This window comes from Phodopus roborovskii, unplaced genomic scaffold (genome assembly GCF_943737965.1).
Source record: "Phodopus roborovskii unplaced genomic scaffold, PHOROB, whole genome shotgun sequence".
NCBI lineage: Eukaryota > Metazoa > Chordata > Mammalia > Rodentia > Cricetidae > Phodopus > Phodopus roborovskii.
In genome coordinates, this window is record NW_026126436.1 from 5,350,601 (window position 1) to 5,370,216 (window position 19,616).

Consider the following 19,616-nt stretch of genomic DNA (forward strand, 5'->3'; position numbering starts at 1 on the left):
GCCTGTCTGGGGCACACATCATGCACCCCATCAGATGGTCCCTGGTGAAACTGCCTGTCAAGGGAATGATATGGATGCTGCCAGAACTGCAGGCCTTTCCCAGCTCCAAGCTGCATACAAGGTCAAGCCACAGGCCCAGAGACTGGGATGCAGGTTAGGTCGTGGAATAGGAAAATGGTATTATATGGTATTCCCCAAATTTGACTGGTATTTAAACAAACAAATGACAGAAAAGTTAGTCAAGAAGTCTGGTAAGACACAAGCGGAAAAGAACAACAACAGTCTCAAAACCTGAATTCCAGTAAAGCCTAGGGGTGAGGTCACAGGCAGAGGTATGACATGGGTGGAAATGCAGGGGCCTCTCCTGCACTATCTTCAGCCTCAGGGGGCAAGGCCGGTCCTTCATGCTGTGGTCTGTCTGGCTTGCAGGCCCTGGCTAGCAGCACTTAGAGGGTTAAGAGCGCACGAAGTGGGTAGGAGACATCTTTCAGAAGTCCTTGTGGGGCTCCAGCCTTCCGGTACTGGAAGTAGGGGCCATTTCAGCCAGGGAGAGCCACTTCCTGTCCCATGGGGACTCCTGGGAGTGTTCCTTTCTTCCGGGAGATGAGGCGGAATGCTAGTGACACATCCTGGCTGTCATCTCTTTCTGGAAAGCAAGGAAAGAAGGGCTGTTAGGGGACAGTAAACACAGCAACAATGGAAATACACTGGGGACATTTACCTGGAACCAAAGGCTACAGGCCCGAGCTGATAGGACATATCATTCTGTAAATATGTTTTTCTTATTGGTTAATGAAAAAGCACTGTTGGCAAATAGGAAAGCAAGATAGGCGGGACTAGGAGACAAGGAGATTGTAGGATAGATAGAAGAGGAAGAGTCAACATGTAGGATGGGAAAGAGCAGAACGCCGGCCCCTCTCTCCGGAAAGATAAGATCACATGGAAATACTTAGATTAATAGAAATGGGTTAATATTTAAGACAGAGCTAGCCAATAAGAAGTATAATAACAGGCCAACAGCATTATATCTAATACAGTGTCTCTGTGTGTTATTTGGGGGTGACGTGGCTGAGGGACGAGGCTGGTGGAAAACAACTCGTAACACTGAGCTATGTCCCATTGAGTCTGTAGAGGCTCTCTCTCTCTCTCTCTCTCTCTCTCTCTCCTCCTTCTCTCTTCTCTTGAATTAAGGTATTGTTCAAAATATTTAACTCTCTTGCTAAAAATCCAAGTGACTTGCTTTTTCTAGAGAAAACAAAACAAAACAAACAAGATCTGGAGCCACTGAGCACTTAGAATTATGAACAGCTCTCCTCTCTGGACAGAGAATGGCCTCCAGTGTTCGTCCCCACCCCTTCCAGTTGCCTCTCCAGGGAGAGCCAAGAACAACTTGCCAACTGCTATGATAACGGGTTTGGGTTGCTAATTTTAGAATAGAAAACATCTTCCATTTGACTAAGCTTCAATCGAAGACGGGAAAAATGAAGAATGTAATCATGTACAAGCCAAGAAAAGCAAGGACCAGGAAATGAAGAGAAACAGAGTCTGGCCTGCAATCTACCATGCACATTACCTGCCTGGCTCTTAGGGCAAATTGTGGATTCCAAAGGTGCCATCCTTTCTCCTCCTTGAGACTCTGCACAGGCTGGCTAATTCCTATCCCATCCCATCTCTACCCTCTTCACCTGGACAACAGCCATTTATCTTTCCACTTTAGACATGAGGACATTGGCTGAAAGGCCTCATTCCCACATTTGGAGGTGGCCATGCCTTTCACCTATGCACACCTTGACTGTTGTGTAGGGTGTATAGGCTCTGGGTGTGTGGTAGTTTCAGTGATAATGGCTCCCATAGGCTAATACGCTTGACTACTTTGTTCCAGTTGCTGGAACTATTTGGGAAGTATTAAGAGATGTGGACTTGTTAGAGAGGTGTTCCCACTAGACTGAGAGTCACTAAATGGCAGGAAGAAACAACACTTATTGCATCTCTACACAGGCTTTCCCCTTGGTTTGTACACCCGATCTTCCTCCCAATGCTGGCACAAGGGAGTTCCTTTTTCATCTTTAAGAACAGTGTGGGCTGCAGGCTGAAAAAGAGCCTTGAGCTTGTCAGCTTTTAGGGAAGACAAGACTAATTTTAATTAGATGAGTAAGTTCTGAGCACCACTTGCTTCAGAGCTGACTCAGCAGCCGCATCTTTTCAGTGCTGAGCTGGATCATCCCAGCCAATAAAATAGCAAACATCAGAGTCAAAAGAGTTAGTATGGGAGTGCCCTGGTGTTCAGAAGGCTGTTTGAAAACCAAACAGACTGTGTGGGTTAAAGAAATAACGCGCAATGTGTAACCTAGGTGTTTTCAGATTCCTTATTAAACACGGGCAATTTCATATTGCATTACAGCCAGTAAAATACACACGCAGAACTCCCAGTGATCATTTACTTGTGCTTACTAATTGAACCACATAGTAGGAAATGGGGCTGATGTTCAAGGACCCACAGTCTCCTGGGGAGGAAGAAATATAGTGTATCACAAACTGAATCATATCACTGCAAGCATTTACTTACAGAAAAAATATGAAGCATGTTGGATCCAGGTTCAAACATATTGCAATCTCACTTCTGCCCCCTTACTATCCACCCACATGAATTCTAAGAGCATCTTAAGTGAAATGTCTGTTTGCAGGAACATCTTCTCTAACTCCAAAACAAGACACAACCCTCCTCTTCCCCCTTTAACAGGCACAACATCCTTCACCAGTGGAAGAGTCTATCATTGGCTTCATTTCTGCCTCCTGGATCATCCCAGGTAAGACCCTACAGAGTCCAAGAGACCAGGGCTATGACTGCTGTTCCATCTTGCATCACCAGTGCCTGATAATCCAGCTTCAACAAATGTTTGCTCAATCAGGCAATGCATAGGTCCCCAGTCTCTTCACCTGTAGGTTGTATGTATTGTGATAGTAGATCAAGGGAAGGTTAAATGTATTAATACATGCGCAGACTCAATACATGGCAATTTCCTCATCTCATCTTTCTACTGTTCCCACCTTAAGTTGCCAGGCATCCTTGTGAATTGGGCACCGTTGTATAACAACTGCAATCCCAACACTTGGGAGGCTAAGGCAATAGGATTGTGAGTTTGAGGCTAGTCTGGAGTACCAACAAGCAAAGAAATGAAAAACAAAACCAAAGGTCTTGTATTTTGGGTTAGCGTTTGACAGCAGACTGTACCTTTGAGAGAAAGGTAATTCCAAGGATAAACATGACTGCGGTTTTATAACTAACTATAATTATTGGCAATGGATCAGTGCTCCGAGAAAGTGAGGAAGGAGGTTTGATGAATGCCTACGAAGTGCTCAGTGCTTCGGGTGGCCATGTCATGTGTGTGTAGATCTCCCAGAGGGAACTGCAAGTGTCCTTAGATGGAAGAATCCTCCTCTTGGAGTCAACTGGTTGTTCCAGATGAATGGCGGCATAACCGGGGACAAGTGCTTCTAAAAGGCTTTGGTCTCTCCTGCTCACTCCCACCGCCCTGCAGGTACACCCTGCAACCCTGGCTGCAGCCTCGAGAGATGAATGCGCACTGTGCTGACAAGAGACGGAGAAAAGACAACTTTACCCAAACCATACCGGAAGTGGCAGGCGCGGCGCCGTACTCAACCTGAAGCCTAAGTGACTGTGAGAGCTGGAGCTTTCCACACAGCATGGGGCTTTAGTTTGAAGCCAGGAATATATATGCATTTGAATGATACCTTGGAAATTAATTGGCTCATATATTAACTGTAGATGGCAGCAGGTTATTTCTGAATTTTTCACCTGAATCTTGCAGTTTCCTTAGGCCAAACCAGGTTATTGTACCCCTTCCTGCCCTCTTCATCTTCTCCCACCTTTTCTACCCTCCCCTCCCACCCCCTCACCCCCGGAGCTGCTTGTAATCCCACAGCTCCTTTAGGCCCTTGTGGCTTTTGTGACCCTGTTCCGGACCCTTTCCTGTGGATGAGACTCCTCTCCTTCTCGCCTCTATGAAAGCCGGAGTGGTGATGACCCCACTGGATGACCCATGGCTACAGGCTACAGTGACATTTTTCTTTTCTCTCATTCATAGGACCATGTCAAAATGCTAGCAGTACTTTTTCTTCAGCTAGACTGACAGTTTGGATTAGTAGCGTCCACAGGGGGCGGAAGGGAAAATTGTGGAGGGAGGGCAAATACGTTCAGAGAGCAAATGGCCTTATCCTCTGAAGAGTTAGTACTGGGGCTTTACTTAGCAGTGTGAGCCCAAACACGCAGAAGAAAAGCTGCTTCTGAGAGCCTCTTCAATTTTCACAGGGAAACACTGGATGAAACCACAGTTCACAAACTGAAAGGCATTGCCCTTGAATCTGCTCTTTGGAAATCTATAGGCCTGAGCCGACAAGATGGCTCAGCAGGTAAAAGTGCTTGCTACACCTGAAAAACGTGAGTTCGAGCCTCTTTCAAGTTCTCTGATCGCCACAAACTTGCCAAGCTCTCACCCTTAATTGTTATAAAGTTGTCTCCAAGACTGTATTCTACTACTTTGACACTTGGTGGCGCCATCGAACCATTTAAAGAAACCTCCTGGCATAAACATGGGTTAATCAGCAGGGCCAAAGACATTCCTACCTTCCTTCCTCCAGGGGAGCTGGCTCAGTATCTTCCACTCAGGGAGTTCTTTTAAGGCTACTTCTCCATTGCTGGTCACATGAAATGCCACTGTATAGGGCTGAGTGCCAAACCCTGCAACATGCTTAGGGCCGTTTCTGCGGGGGAGATTTTTCTGGCAAGTCTCTAGCGAGACATTATATTTGTCTTGTTTAAGAAGAAAACTGCAGCATTTGGAGGCTTTTTTTCTTTCTTTCTTTCTTTCTTTTTTTTTTTTTAACGACTCAACTATATATCTTACCACAGAGATACATACACCTTTGTGCTCAACTGCTGCTCTATTCGAAAGAGCCAGGAAATGAAACCAGCCTAGATTCCCATGGACAGATGAAGGGATGATGAAAATGTGGTGTACATACAGAAATGGAATTTTATATAGCTGCAAAGAAAAGTGACATTTGTGAAATTTGTAGGAAAATGCATGGATTTGGGAAGTAATTAAACCACATGTTCTTTCTTATATGCAGGTCTTAGCCTGTACTATGTGCCTGTTTGTGTGTGTGTTTGGAGTGTGATACACACACACACACACACACACACACACACACACACACACATAGAGAGAGAGAGAGAGAGAGAGAGAGAGAGAAGAGACAGAGAGAGACAGAGCCTGTGTGTGCATATGAAAATGTGGATAAATGCTAAAAGCCTGGAAAAGAGACCAGAGAGGTAGAAATGATTAGGAAGGGCAAGGATGGGCAAAAGGACACTTAGGAAGGGGGCTGGGGAGAGGAGTTAGTTATGAGGGGGGAGGAGGAGCAGCAGGGGGCTGGGAGTATATATCTTTTTGTGTGAGTGTGTGGTAGAAATAAAGCCAGGCTTTGGGTTTGCCATTCCTATCAGCCTCATTCTCCACAGCTGTCACACTGGGCTGCAGAGGAAGCTGGTTGCGGTAGGTCCCACCACCCTCTGCTCGAAGGCTCAATTCAACACCACAGTCAGGTCAACCAGCTCCCTCAGGTCTTTGCCAGCCTTTGCCTGGAGTTTCTCACAAGCTGCTTCTTCTGTCCTCTAACTATGCTCTCTTCCTCTATGCCTGGAAAATTCTCATAGCTTCCATGACCGCCCAGAATCATTATTCGCTCCATTCTGGGTCATCACTGCTTGGCTTTCTGCTAGCATTGGAATTCATTACACAATTAGCCTTAACCTGAATTGTATATTGTGTGTATCTTAGTGTACATTGTTGTATGATAAAAGGTATTTTTAAAGTCGTATGCAGTATATGTGATTTGAGGCAGTTATAAGTACAATGTATATCCAGCATGAGTTTATAGCTGGGCAAATGAAATTATGTATGTTTTTAAAGTTTTCACTTTCTGATAGTTTTGTCTTTGGCATAGTCTTTGGATTTTTAGATGCTTTTAATACTCATATTATTTCTTTCTTAAAAAAAAAAAAACACTCTAGTAGCTTAAAAAACAATAAGAGGGGAACTAGAACAAGACTCCCAACAGAAGTCACATTTCATTTTAGAAATGAAGCTTCAGTTACTTTTTTCTGGTTTTTGTAAGGGGGGGAGTGGCAGGGGAGAGACAGCCTAAGCTCTGTACAAGTCACCTAATCTCTTGTCTGATCAACTTTTAAAACTGAAAATGGCCTCTGTTTGACAGTATTGTGTGAGATGATTTTGACACCCATTGATCACATTTCTATGAGTCGTATGATTTAAACATCACCACGATCATCACCATTTCACTGAAACAGGGTCTCCCTAAGATTGGTCTGGGAACTGTCTGGACTTCATCTGGAAACTGGGTTTACACGAAGGGGGTACTCATCCTGCCACTCCTCCTTCTCTCCCTCCTGTCCTGCTGTGACCCCTCCACTCTCAAAAAACATGAGGGGCTTCCTCCTCTGTTGTGTGGGTTCTTATCCTCTTTAGAGAACTCCCCACTATGTTTTCTGTCACTGGTGCTGGGGCCAACTTTCCTTGGCGCCCCTGCCATGCAGCTGCCACTCTGTGCGTCTGTCCGTGGCTATAACTCTTCTAACAAACTCCTTAGTCCCAGGCAATCACTCTCCTTGTCTTTTTGAACCATCCACGCCATGCAAAACTTAACCTAGGTTAGATGGTTTGTCTCCAACCTGAAGCCACTCGCCCAAGTTCACACAGCTTCTGAGTGGCTTTCAATCTAGATGGAGGTGGCTGAAATATGAGCAAGCAAAGCCTACCCTGTTCCCATTACTCCACTTGGGGGAGATGCAGCTTATGACTTCAGTAGTAATTGCTTCAGGGACACCCATGCTTTCTTTTCGTCCACAACATTCTGCTAACTGTGAGGAACAAGGAGGACAAGGGAGGAAGGCATGTTACAAACAGTAAAAATAACTAAGGCAGAGAAAGAGCAGAGAGAGCAGAAGGAAGGTGGGTGCAGGAAGTTCGTGGTTCGAGAATACCTGGGGCTGCAAACCGTGAGGATGGTCTTTGAGCAGCTGGCCCCTTCCCTACTCACTCCCATTGAAAACTCCCCGGCTAGGAACGGGGTAGTAGAAGAAGCCTACAATACAAAGTCACACTTGATCCAAAGGGAAACGCTGTCAGCAAACCTGAAACACAGACGTTCCTGTCTGTGCCGCTGCCACACACTCTTGAAGTCACAGAAATGACATGGAATGTGCCCCTTCCCCAGTGACAGATCTCTAGCGGCACATTTTAAACCTGATGCGTGATGATGGCTGCTGAAAATATCTGACCCCCTCCTCCCCAAAACAGAAAAAAAGTAAAGGCTGTGGGGGTGTGCTTCCATGCTTACCACTGAGCAACACTGCCTGCATCCCCAGGCCCCTGGTGCCTATGCAGGTGTGGTCTCAGAGATCTAGTTCTGGGAAAGCAGAAGCACAGTGTAGATCCTCCCACCGGACTGTTGTGGGTGACACAGAACCAGGTAACCCACTGGGCATTGGTGGTACATACTTAATCCTAGCACTTTCCTTGTCCCAGCAGAGGCAAGTGGATCTCTGTGAGTCCCAGGCCAAGCTGGTTTACAAAGTGAGGTCTGGGCCAATTAGGGGTTATAGTGAGACCTGTGTCAACAACAAAGCAAAATGGAATCCCATAGCTTGGAAGAGTTCCATTCTGATAGCAAATGGGTGGGGTGGGAAGATTGCCTTTCATCTCACAAGGTTCACTTCCTGGAGACTTAAAACTTTCTACATTGTGTCCATATTATACCATTCATTATGTGCAATCCTCCTGGCTCCCAAAAGCATCCTCCCCGCTCCCAAAAGCATTATGTGGGTTAGAAACATTGACCACCATGAAAATCCACTGCTGCACAAGTATTCCCTCTCCTCTCTTACTGCCCACTGCTGCCCAGGCCAGGTCTCTAAGACTCACTCACTGTCTCTCAGAAGCTGGCTCCTGGCCACACCCACTCAGTCTAGCTAGTGGGAGGGAGGCCACTCTTATCTGACTATGTGAGAACATTGGTGTTAAAGCACCACGGAGCCCAGGCAGATGTGCTATAAAATCAGAATAGACTCTCCCTTAGCTCCAAGACCCAGAAGGCCTTGCTCTGTCATGTGACCTTGTGACCATTCCAAGAATAGGTGCTCTCCCCTCAGCCCCTGCTGGTTTCCTCAGCAGCACCGGCGAGGGAGACACTGTGGAGACCCAAGGAGACATGAGTAGTCCCCACATTCAACTTCACATCTGGTCTGCAAAGACCTCAGGATCTCTGTCCCTCCCATCATAGCAGCCTGGCTCCTGCCTGGTTTCCACACTTTTTCCTTCAGCACTAACTAAGATGCCCAGAACACTCATTCATCCTTCCAGGGCCTGCTTCTAAGTCACCTAGGTGAGAGACAGAGCAATTCTCAAGAAAGGAAAGAGGATCCCAGGGAGAAAGCGAGAAGGAGAAGAAGAGTCTCAGGGATGCTAACCATGCTGCCTGGAAGCTGATTCTCCCTCAGGTGGGTGGAGGTAAAGGGAAAGCCAGGTCAAATGTCAGCCACTGGCTAGAGTAGGCAGAGAAAGGAAGAAGAGAAGTTAAGTAAACAAGCAAAACATAGAACTTCCCAAACATTCCCCAGCAAGCTCCCTGCAGAAAAAGCAGGGCCGCTAAAGATGCAGGAGCAGAGAGGCAGCTTCCACCCAGCCTGGAGGCAGGCAGAGGCTTGGTGGTGAGACCACAGCTATCCAAACGAGGCTAGCTCCCATTTCCTGTGGTCAAGGTTTCTCTTTTTACTTCCAGAATCCAAGTAGCTGTGTGGACCAGGGGAAATAACATTGGTCCTTGGAAATTCCAAAAGCCAAGCTTTTCCCACCTCACTTCTACGAACAGACATGTGAGTTCACAGGACTTGCTTGTCCACCATGCAGGAGGAGGCGAGCCTGCTGTTTTCATGACATGGAGTGAAGGCTGAAGGCTGGAAACTCTTCAAGCCACCAGGGTGAATCTTCATGTTGTTTCCTCCTCTGAGCTCAGAGATCTTCCCTCTGGTCCCCAGCAGGCAGACTTTCTGGCAGGGAGCTTCTGTTCCATTGTGGTCAAACTGACTAGCAGGTAATACCAGATTATGTGTTTTGCACACAACTGCTTTTATAATGCAACCGTGCCCATTGAACAAGAACTAGAAGGGGAAAAACAAAAGATCTCTAGTAGGAAACTGACACCAGTCACTCTAACATGTATACACACACACACACACACACACACACACACACACATACACAAACACACACACAGAGAGAGAGACAGAGAGAGAGATCACTTTATACACAGTGATGGGTGACGTATAAAACAGTGTAAGGAAGAAGGGTGATGATAAAAGAACATGACTAGCCAGTAAGCATCTTGTGTCCCCACCAGGCACACCTATCTCTCCCTATGTGCCAGACACTGTCTGTCTGTACAGTACGACAACACCCAGTATGTCACGGTGTGTGACTTGCATCTCACTATGCAGAAGGGTCAGTCAGCATTTTGGCATAGTCATTAGGCAAGTCCTTCTAAGTCTGTCCTTCTAGCAGGTACATCAGCTCTATCCCCAAGCACCATGCCTCCTGAATCACTATTCAATTAGCTTGTACCTGTGGTGGAGCCTGTCTCAGTGGCCACACTACATCTGCATTAGCCATAGTGTGGGACCACTCCTAGGAGACCCAAGGCCAGGTCTGTTCCCCTCCCCAGGAGCATCCCCAAGTCCGAGATTATTGGATAAGGCAGGAGAACAGTCAGACTACAAACTCTCACAAGAATAGCAGAGGTTCAGCCAGTGCATCAGAATTAAAATGTTCCTTCTGGTGTCTTGTAGGGATGTGGGTGCTGAATTTGCCAAACAGAGTAAAGGCCAGAGCTCCCTGACTGGAAAGGACAATATTTATTTAATTAATTCTTTTCCTAGCCACTCAAATGACTGATACAGAGGGTGCTTCCTCTATGCAAAGGTGTGTGTGAGCAAAGACACATACATGCAGCCCTCTAATTCATCCATACTTAAGTATGGACAGATAAATACCCCCCCCACCTACCCACCCACCAAGAAGAGGTACTCATAACCGATATAAGAATCAAACTGCTTTATTTTCTCATTCTCATTCAGAAGTCACTTTATGTAAACACAGTCAGCGCTCAGTTTACACTGATTCACAGAAAAGAAGAGCTGCATTATTTTGAAGTTCTTTCCCTGAACCACGGGGTTATGAGAGCATAGCTGGGTGCCTCCTGCCAGGAAAGCACGGGTTCCCGGGTGTAAAAACTGCTAGACCAGCAAAGCAGTTTTCAGAATCCCGCAGGAGCATCATGCCTGTGGAAGATTACCTCTGTGAGATCAGGATTATCCAGATTAGGTGAGCCTCTGGGATGCCTTCAGGGATTATCCAGGTTAGGCTAACTCAAGTGGGAGAGCCCCCTGAACTAAGGGCAGTTCCTGAGCTGGGCTGAATAAGAGGCAGAAAGCCATCGAAGCAGAAGAGTTCCTCACAGTCGACTGTTTCCTGACGGAGGGTGATTACCATGTGCCCTTTGCCCCAGACTCCCTCATCAGCACCCTTGAACTCCTCTTTCTTAGGTCTCTTTTGTCAGGTATTTTGTGGAAACAATAAGAGTAACAATAAGAGTAACTGACACGCTGGTGTCACTGTGCTCTGTTCTCCAGGCCCCCCACAGCCCTGAGAGGCACCCTGTTTTGCAGCAGAGTTCTTTCTAGCAGTGTGACTTTCTCTGCAGATTCTCCCACCCACTCTTCCCCGGCTCACTCACTCCTCTTTCTGAGACACTACCATTCCTTGACCACGACGGGACAGTGACCAGACACAATCTTTGCTCTGACCCAACTGCTCACAGACGCTGCCCACTGTGTCTTTTGCCTATAGCCCTCTCCCACTTCCATTTGCCAGTGTCTTCACGGTTCTCCAGTGGTCAGCCTTGTCTGCGGCTTAGTCCTCCAGTCATAACAAGATGCCATCTTGGACTCTGTCCTGGAGCCATGGCAGGAGCAGAACAACACAGTGGAAGCAAGGTCTCTGTAGTAGTAACGGAGCTACTGACGTAGGCGAGGAGACCCTTGCCTGGGATCCTAGCTCTTCCTCCCTCTCCCAGCTACAAGAGATGTTTGGAGATGTTAAACTATACATAGCAGCACTTCTAATTAAAAGCAGGACTCCACAGTATTTCCCATAAAGTTGCCATCAATGAGGGTGTGGCACTTTGGAGTGATTCAGCTGTTTGATTGTCACTGATGCTGCTGTGACTCCCACCTGTGCTCTATAACAAAGTTCAATAAACTCAAGCTGGGCTTTGGTGAAATAGAAATTCAGTTTGTCCTTCGTTCCCAGGAAAAATGAACACAACATTTTGGTGTCTGTCACAAATCTAGCTTACTCCTCCCATACCCTGCATTCACCCCCACAGCTGGATTGGCTCCTGCAGATGCTCAAAATGCCACCCATATTTTGAGGAATGAAACAGATTTCTGTATTGCCCAATGTTTACTTATGGGGCTTCCCAGCTCCCAGAAGCCAGAAATGGGCATCATAATGCATTCTCCTTTTTCCTTCTGTCACTGGCCTTCCATCAGCAACCAGGAAGACACTGGCTGGAAGCAGTGTTTCACTCTCTGAGGGTTTTCATGAATGGGATCAACTTTAATGAACTTCAAGAAACCCCGATCAGTCATTTTGGAAGTGTTCTGAACTTTCAGGGTATAGGTGTCTGAAGGAAAAGTTCACCTGCCTTGGAAAAACAAAGAGTCTCAGAGAAGCCAGGCAGCCTCCTTGAATGCATCACTGAACAGAGCCCACCGTTGTGTAATAAACCTATCTCGTGTGCCTGACGAATGTGTGTGAAGGGCCTTTTTCTTGGTGAGCTTACAATTTGGGAAGTTTGTAGTTTCTTAGCAGGCCCATGCCTATGGCAGGCACCGTGTTTCTTGAACTGAGTCAAAAGGCCCAAAACAAAGTGAAAACTTTCATTTTCATACAATGTTGTCTTCAGCTACTTCTCAATTCTAATCTGTAAACAAGGTGAAAATAACTTCACACACCTGACCTACAGAACATCTGGGTTAGCATCACAGAGGATGTGATTTGTGCATTGTTGCGCGCACGCGCGCACGCGCACACACACACACACACACACACACACACACGCAGAGTTGAGGCTCCTACTGCCTGGCATCAAAAGAGAGTATCTTATTACCAGCCTGGAAGAAGGCCCAAAATCAAAATGCAGAGTATGCTTTCTAACATAAAGTCACAAAATTCTAAGTTGAATCCCTTCACTAGAGGGACTCTGAGTGCTCGTTTGACTAGTACCAAATGCAATGCTTCAAGCTCTGACAAGGGTCCTTTTGCATGTGCTTATATGTGTGGTGTGTTGGCATGCATGTATGCATGTTTTGCATGTGTGTGCACGCCTGGGGTTTCCTCATTTCTTCACATTATAGATTGAAGTAGGATCTCTTGCTGAAGCCAGAGCCTGCCATCTTAGCTAGAGTGGATAGGCAGCCAGCTCTGGAGATTCCTGTTTCCACCTTTGCCTCCTTGTGCTGGGATTATGACTGGTTGCCACACCTACCCCATCTTTATGTGGGCATTGGATCTGAACTGCAGTCTTTATACCTCTACAGCAAGTGCTTCTACCCCAGCAGTCTCCATTTTGGAGTCTTTGGAGCCAATCACAACTTGGTCTGATATTTGACTCCCTCTTTGGGAGGCTGCTGAGCTATTCTATAGAGAGGCTGAGCTTGGAGAGGTCAGTGACTTGTCTGAGGTTATATGGTTAGGACTTGGCAGAGGAAGACTTCATACCCAGATCATTCCGATCTTGAGGCTAAGCCTTGGAACCTTGTTTTTCCTCTATATTAGGGATCAGGAAATATAAATATGGGGCCCAAAATCAGTCCATGTCTGCTTTTATATGGCCTACAATGTAAGAATGTGTTTAGTTTTTCCAGTAGTGAAAAAAATTAATGGACTACTTCACAATGTAATTATTATATGGAATTCAAATCTTTAAAAGCTTTATTTTTTAGGTGTATGAGTGGTTTCATATAAGACAGTGTATGCGTGCAGTGTCTGTGGAATCCGGAAGAGGGTTCTGGATCCACTGGAACTGGATTAGACAGTTAGGAGTTGCCATGTGGGTGGTGGAGCAGCCAGTGCAGTCAACAGCCTAGTCATCTCTCCAGCTCCTGGAATTCCCATTTTAATGTCCATGCATAGGTTTCATGGGAATCCAACCATACCCAGGTATCTGTGTGGTTTGAGATTGTAACCAATCCTCAGTAGCACAGTGGAGTGGAGACAGAAGTCAGGTGGCCCACAGACCACAGCATTTCATCATGCAGACCATTCCAGAAGAAGTCCACTGCCCAGACTCTGTACTATGTCACCACCGTCCCTGGGGAGACTTTGTGGTTTTAAAATTCATAGGGTTATAAGCAGGTGCCCAACTTGTCTTTTCAAAATTAGCCTGGCAGTAGATACCCAAATAATTCTCTTGTCTGCAGAGACCAGTGAAGTCATCCCTGTAGGAATACACATTGGAAGCAGGAATGGAATGACCTAGACCTTGTTTGTGGCATGCAGGCATCCATGGTTCCAAGAGTGTGGAACAGGTCCTATTCTCGGACTCATCATTAATGAACTACGAAAGTGAAACAATTTTTTTTCATAAAGAAAATGTGTTTCAAAGTGTTAAATAATTTTTACTTGTGGTTTTGTTTATTTTAAATTATGTGATATTACAAGGCTACATAAGACTTGTAAATGATAAGGGGCACTGCATGGTACTGACATCTCTGTTTCACTCCCCACAAGAGAGAAAGCTGGCAACATCGAATGCTTCAGTCCAGGAGAGAAAGAAAAGGCATTCCTCCTTTCCATTTCCCCCACACATTTCTTCATCCCCAACAAACAGCAGTAAGAATATAAATCACCGATCTTCCGTTTTTGTTTTTTAAGACAGAGTCTTTCTATGTGGGCCAGGCTGACCGCGAATGCTTGATTTTCTCACCTCTGTCTCCAAAGTGCTGGTATTGTAAGAGAGTACTATCTTGGGACCTGAGGGGCCAGGGGTAGAGTTCGGTCAGTGCAGTGTCCACTGGGAAAGCATGAAGACCTGAGTTCACATCCCCAGCATCCAGGTAAAAATCTGGGTGTGTTAGTGCACTGTGGTAACTCTGGATTTGGAAGGGATGGGAGTGGACCAGTATAATTCACAGAGCTCATTGGGCCAACCAGACGGGCTGAATCAATGGGCTCCAGGTTCAATGAAAATTCCTGTCTCAAAAAGTAAGGTAGCAGGAATAAGGCCGAGGTTGGAGATATGGCTCAGTGTTTACACACAGGCTGATCTTTTAGTTCCAGGATCTACATGGTGACTCATAACCATCTATAACTCCATATCCAGAGGATTTGATGCCTATTTCTGTCCTCTCCAGGCACCAGACACACAGATGACACACAGTTACACATGCAGGCAAAATACTCATATGCATAAAATGATTGCAAAAGAAAGATGAGAAGAGATAAGAATGACACTCAATATTAATGTGTAGCTTACACACATACACACACACACAGAGCTGTTGATTAAAATAAGGTATAATGATAGTTGTACAACAGTGAATGAGTTTAATTAATCATAATGAACCATAAGATAGAAAAGATGCTAAATGTTACATGATGTATATTTTATCATATAACAATTAAAATACATATTAATTTTGAAAAAATTCTAAAGTTTTCAAAAAAGATCTTTTATATAAAATTTCATTGGCAAAACAAAACAACAACCTCCAGAGAAGGATTTGAAGCTTTGTTACTGAAAGGTGAGCATGTATGTGTGTGTATATGGCATGTGTAGTGTATGTGTGTGTGAAAATACTCATGTTCCACCAATTCAATCCCTTCTATTATTGTTATCAGTTTTAGGAATGTTTTCAAGAATTTTGACATTTAGAATGCAATACACCAAGCACTTTTGCAGAAGCAAAGAAACCAAAATAATTATGCCTGAGAGCCTGTTATAACCCTAGTATCTCCCATCGGTGTCACCAGAAGAAAAGTATCTGTGACCCTGGGCATCTACTAAGTGTCCTCTGCTGCGCCTGTGCAAAGGCTGGGGCAACCTGGAGGAAAGGAGTTATACCGAAGAAAGTTAAAACCACAGCACAAGCCCCAGGTTAAGTGGAATGGAGACACAGGCAGGTGTGCCAACCTTGGAGAAAGTTTTTCTCTTTAATCTTGAAGCTGTAAAATTAAAATGGACCATGGATATGGTCAAATATTTCTCTCTAATCCTATTTGCTAATGTTTTCCAAAATTAACATGATAATGTCCTTCAGCATGTGCTTTGAATTGTCTGGTAATTTCCACTGGCTCGGCGGGGCAGATGTGGCACACGAGGCTCCTGAAGGCTCTACTGTCTGGAGTACACACAGCAAGAGCAGCTGCTTATGGCCTGGGCCTGGCAGAGATGGGATCAATGTTCTGCGTGCCAATCAGTAAATACACTGGGCTTCTTAAGTGAAGCTGATGACAAAGGAACAGCATGCTCCTTGTCCTCCATCATTGGCAGCAATACAGTCACCAGTAATGGAGCTGTGGTATGAAACAGTGTGGTGTGCAGTGGATGCCAACTCAATCAAATAGCCATTGTCATGGCTGCTTCATCTAAACCCTGTATGTCAGTCATTGCAAACCCAACACACACACACACTTGATCATCTTCTTAGAAGTTATGGATTTTCAAGATAAGAGAAAACTCTAAAATTAACATTGTAAGTACAGATGCTAGGTATGCATTGCCAAGTTGTAACAGGACAGAACCTGTTTTGTCAACCACAGTCTCTTTAGAGTAAGTGTGCAACTGGATGGCTCCTAAGCAAACTGTCATTCCTAGGAGGGTGTTCAGTCTGAGATTTAAAAATAGAATGACTACCTTCATGAGTTGTTCCTAAAATTCTGGAGCATTGACATAAAATGTTGTAGTCTCAGTTTCCTTTGGTTTGAAAACAACAGGCCTCTGTGTCTTCAATGAAGCCTGTAGTGGAAAACAGAGTATACCAAAAGGCAGTAACAACCTGTGCCATTGTGGTGCCGGAACCAGAGGGAATCTAGACATTCCCTCCCCAATCTATGTGATTTACAAATTACATGAGTCTACACAGAGACTATTAGATATAAAGGAAGCGGCAGCTCTAACAGAAGAGGAAGTGGGGCCTAAACTGGACTCAGGCTTCACACAGTGTAGCCATAGGACTTGTGTGCAAAGGACCACTGCTTGCCTCATCCTGACTGTGTTCTATAGCTTGAATGAGAATGGTCCCTGTAAGCTTTTATGTTTCAGTACTTGGTCCCCAGTTGGTGGAATTATTTGGGAGCATTGGGAGGTGTGGCTTTGTTGGCGAAAGTGTGTCCCTGGGGCTGGGCTTTGAGGTTTATGTAGACTCATTCCCCATGCCTCCCTCTTTGCCTCACAGTTGTGGATCAAGATGTGAATTCTTAGCTGTTCCTTTGCTCCACCCAACGCTCACCTCTGAAACTGTAAATCAAATGAAACACTTTAATTTATAAGTTGTCTTGGTCATAGTGTTTTATCACAGCAGTAGAAAATTAACCAAGACATTCTACCATTTAAAAATATTATAATTATTTTTACAGTTTCAGACATGTATACAACACATCAGACCACTTTCACCACCTCCCCCAAATCTCTCTCTTATGTTCATGTCTATTATTTTTGTTTGTGACACACTGAGAATAACCAAGGCCACCTATGTGACCATGGGTTTGGAGCTATCCCTTGGAGCCTGGTGGGTACACAACTAAAGACAGTGATTTCCCATCTCCCAGAATCTATCAACAGTTAATAGTTCAGGGGTTACGGGTAGGACCCAGTGAGCCCTTCCTTGACTGATTGTTAATGGAGCTGGTCTTGTGGGCCTAGTGCATGTCCCTACAGTTATTGTGAGTTAACGGTGACAAGGTTTGTAGTAGGTCTAGAGAATCCGTTCAACCTATTTTTCGGCTGTTACATATTCCCTCCTGTCCTATTATTTTGCCAGAAGAGGTAGGAACATTCATATGTTCGTGCAATAGGTTTATGCTGAGGAAGAAGCCTGGCCCTGGGTATTCTTCTACCAAGACTTGTTTGAGGGAGTGGGGTCTAGTGTAGGTGAGGTCCCAGAAGCTTCGAGGCCTGAGGATGGACTATTAGGGTGTGATAACTGCTGTCCGCAGAAGGTGACAGAAACATCAATTGGGCCTAGACAAGGTATTGGGTGTAGGGTCGATTCTGAGGAAAGAGACAGAAAAGAAAAGTAAATCTAAGATTGAAAACAATAGAGATGCGACCAGATATCCACCTTTAAAAAGTGAAGAGGCCCTCTTCAGGTTCACTTATCTTGCTGACCTCGGTTTTACTCAATGTGGGAATAGCTGCTGTTAGTTCTATAGTGAGATGTAGGTATTGCCTATATTAGTAGGAGCTACGGAAAATATAGAATCATGACCAGCAATGTAGCTCAGTTGATAGAGTGCTTGCCTAGCATGCATGAGGTCTTGGGTTCAATTCCCAGCATGATATAACTTGGACTTTAGAGCACAAGTCTATAATCCCAGTTAGGGAGGGGGAGGCAGGAGGATGAGAAGCTCACGATCTTTCACAGTGGTGCTAAGGGAAATGTTTCAGTGGGCAGAGTGCTTGATATATAGGCATAATATAAACTGAGCGTGGCACTGAGGGTACCAGCAGGAGGCATGCAGGCCCAGGGGCTTATTGGCCAGTTTTTCTAGATAAAATGGTAAACTCTGTGTTTAGTTAAAGACACTGCCTCAAAAAACACACAAATGCACCTGCACACATGTGTGCACACTCTCCTCCCCTGCACTCACACAAGACCTTCAGCTATCAAGGGAGCCTGAAGCCAGTGACATAGGCTACATGAGATCCTGCCTCAAAAGCAAAACCAGGAAGGCAGCATCATGAGCCCCATCTCTGGCCTACTGCATCAGAATTTTTTAAGCGTAGCCCCATGCACCTATTCCTTATAGCTCCCAGATGTTCTTATGCAGGAAATGGCTGAGAATCAGCCTACTCAGTCTCCCTGGAACTCACCTGAGACTCCATGAGAGCCGCTGGGCAAGCTCTACTATGTCTGAGCCAGCCCCTGGAGGTTCCAGACTAATACATTGGAGACATTCCCAGTGATGGTCAGTACAGAGGTTTACAGATAAATGTAACTATTGCCAGAGTTTCAGGAGAACCCACCTGTAAACACCTGTTTGCACACCTTGAACAGTTGTGGTGGAAGAGAACTAGGGACCCAGGCCTTAGGGGACACAATTCTCATGTATGGCATACACAGGGGCTGATGGAGAGCTGAGATGATGAGAGCCTTGACCAGAGTTTAGCATCCCCTGAAACTGCCCACAGAGGCCTTTCCAGCCAAGAGCTACAGGACCAGTCTATGGTGTCTGTTTTACCTCCAAAATATACATATACATGAGAGCCTGAAGCTGAACAACACTGGAAACTTCATTGCCAGAGGGTTTCTCTTGTCTTTGTCTAACACATGAACCATTTTTGTTATTATAATGAACCCCAAACTGGAAGTTTTCTAATTGTCCCTTGGAGATAAGTTTGTACTCTTCTGTTAGTCTTGCTAACCACCTAGGAGGCAAGGACATCAAAATCCCTGAGCAGAGGCCTGTCAAAACATTTTTCTTGTGAAGACTGAAGTTTTAAAAAACATGCTGGATACGTTTACAAAGTATATTCTTAAAATAAAATTGATTCAGGCATATTTTATCTGCAGTAAAATGCTTCTATTTAAACATACAGTGTGATAAGTTTTGACAGATGTTGGTTCCCTGTAAACATGTAACCATGCCACAATTAAAACATTTCCATCATTCTTGAACATTCTGTTATGTCTGTGCCGTCAATCCCCTGGCCCCAGCCAACCACAGATCTGTGACCTGACGCTCTGCATTGGACTGTTCTGGAGTTTGCTGTAAATGAACTCAAATTCCATGTACATTCGGTGTCAGGTTTCTTTCGCTCAACACAATGTTTCAAAGATCTTGAATTGCCAGTGAGTTTTTATCACACCCATTGCCTCTTATGCCCCACAGGTAGGTAGATACACAAGCCTGCAGGATCCTACTTCAGTAGGAAGCACAGCATTCTGGGATGCAATGCAGGTTACTGCGAAATGAATGGGAAGTGACCACAGGAAGATAATGGGAGCAAAGTGCTCAGTGGAAGAAGAAACACAAGGTAGGGGTCAAAGGCAGGCATCACCAGTTTAAGAACCGTTAAGTATCTGTGAAGTTTAAAAATACATCCCCAAATCCCTCTCTTTAAGTGATGGGGCATATGTGTGAGCTGGGAGCAATAATTCACTGCTAATGAGTGGTGAAGGGTGCAAAGACCACCTTCTCATCTCTGACACCAAGCCACCACTGGTGGCTTTTGTC

General features: G+C 45.2%; 1 protein-coding gene across 3 annotated transcripts in view; it reads right to left on the reverse strand.

Annotated features, from left to right (window-relative positions):
- Positions 1–263: 263 nt before the first annotated feature.
- The window catches only part of Mob3b (MOB kinase activator 3B), a 172,336-nt gene continuing 152,983 nt past the window's right edge, over positions 264–19,616 (reverse strand). For all 3 annotated transcript variants that reach the window (XM_051187515.1, XM_051187516.1, XM_051187517.1), the window contains exon 4: positions 264–646. In XM_051187515.1, the coding sequence (XP_051043472.1) occupies positions 617–646 (30 nt within the window). In that variant the 3' untranslated portion in view covers positions 264–616. The remainder of the gene's footprint in view (positions 647–19,616) is intronic.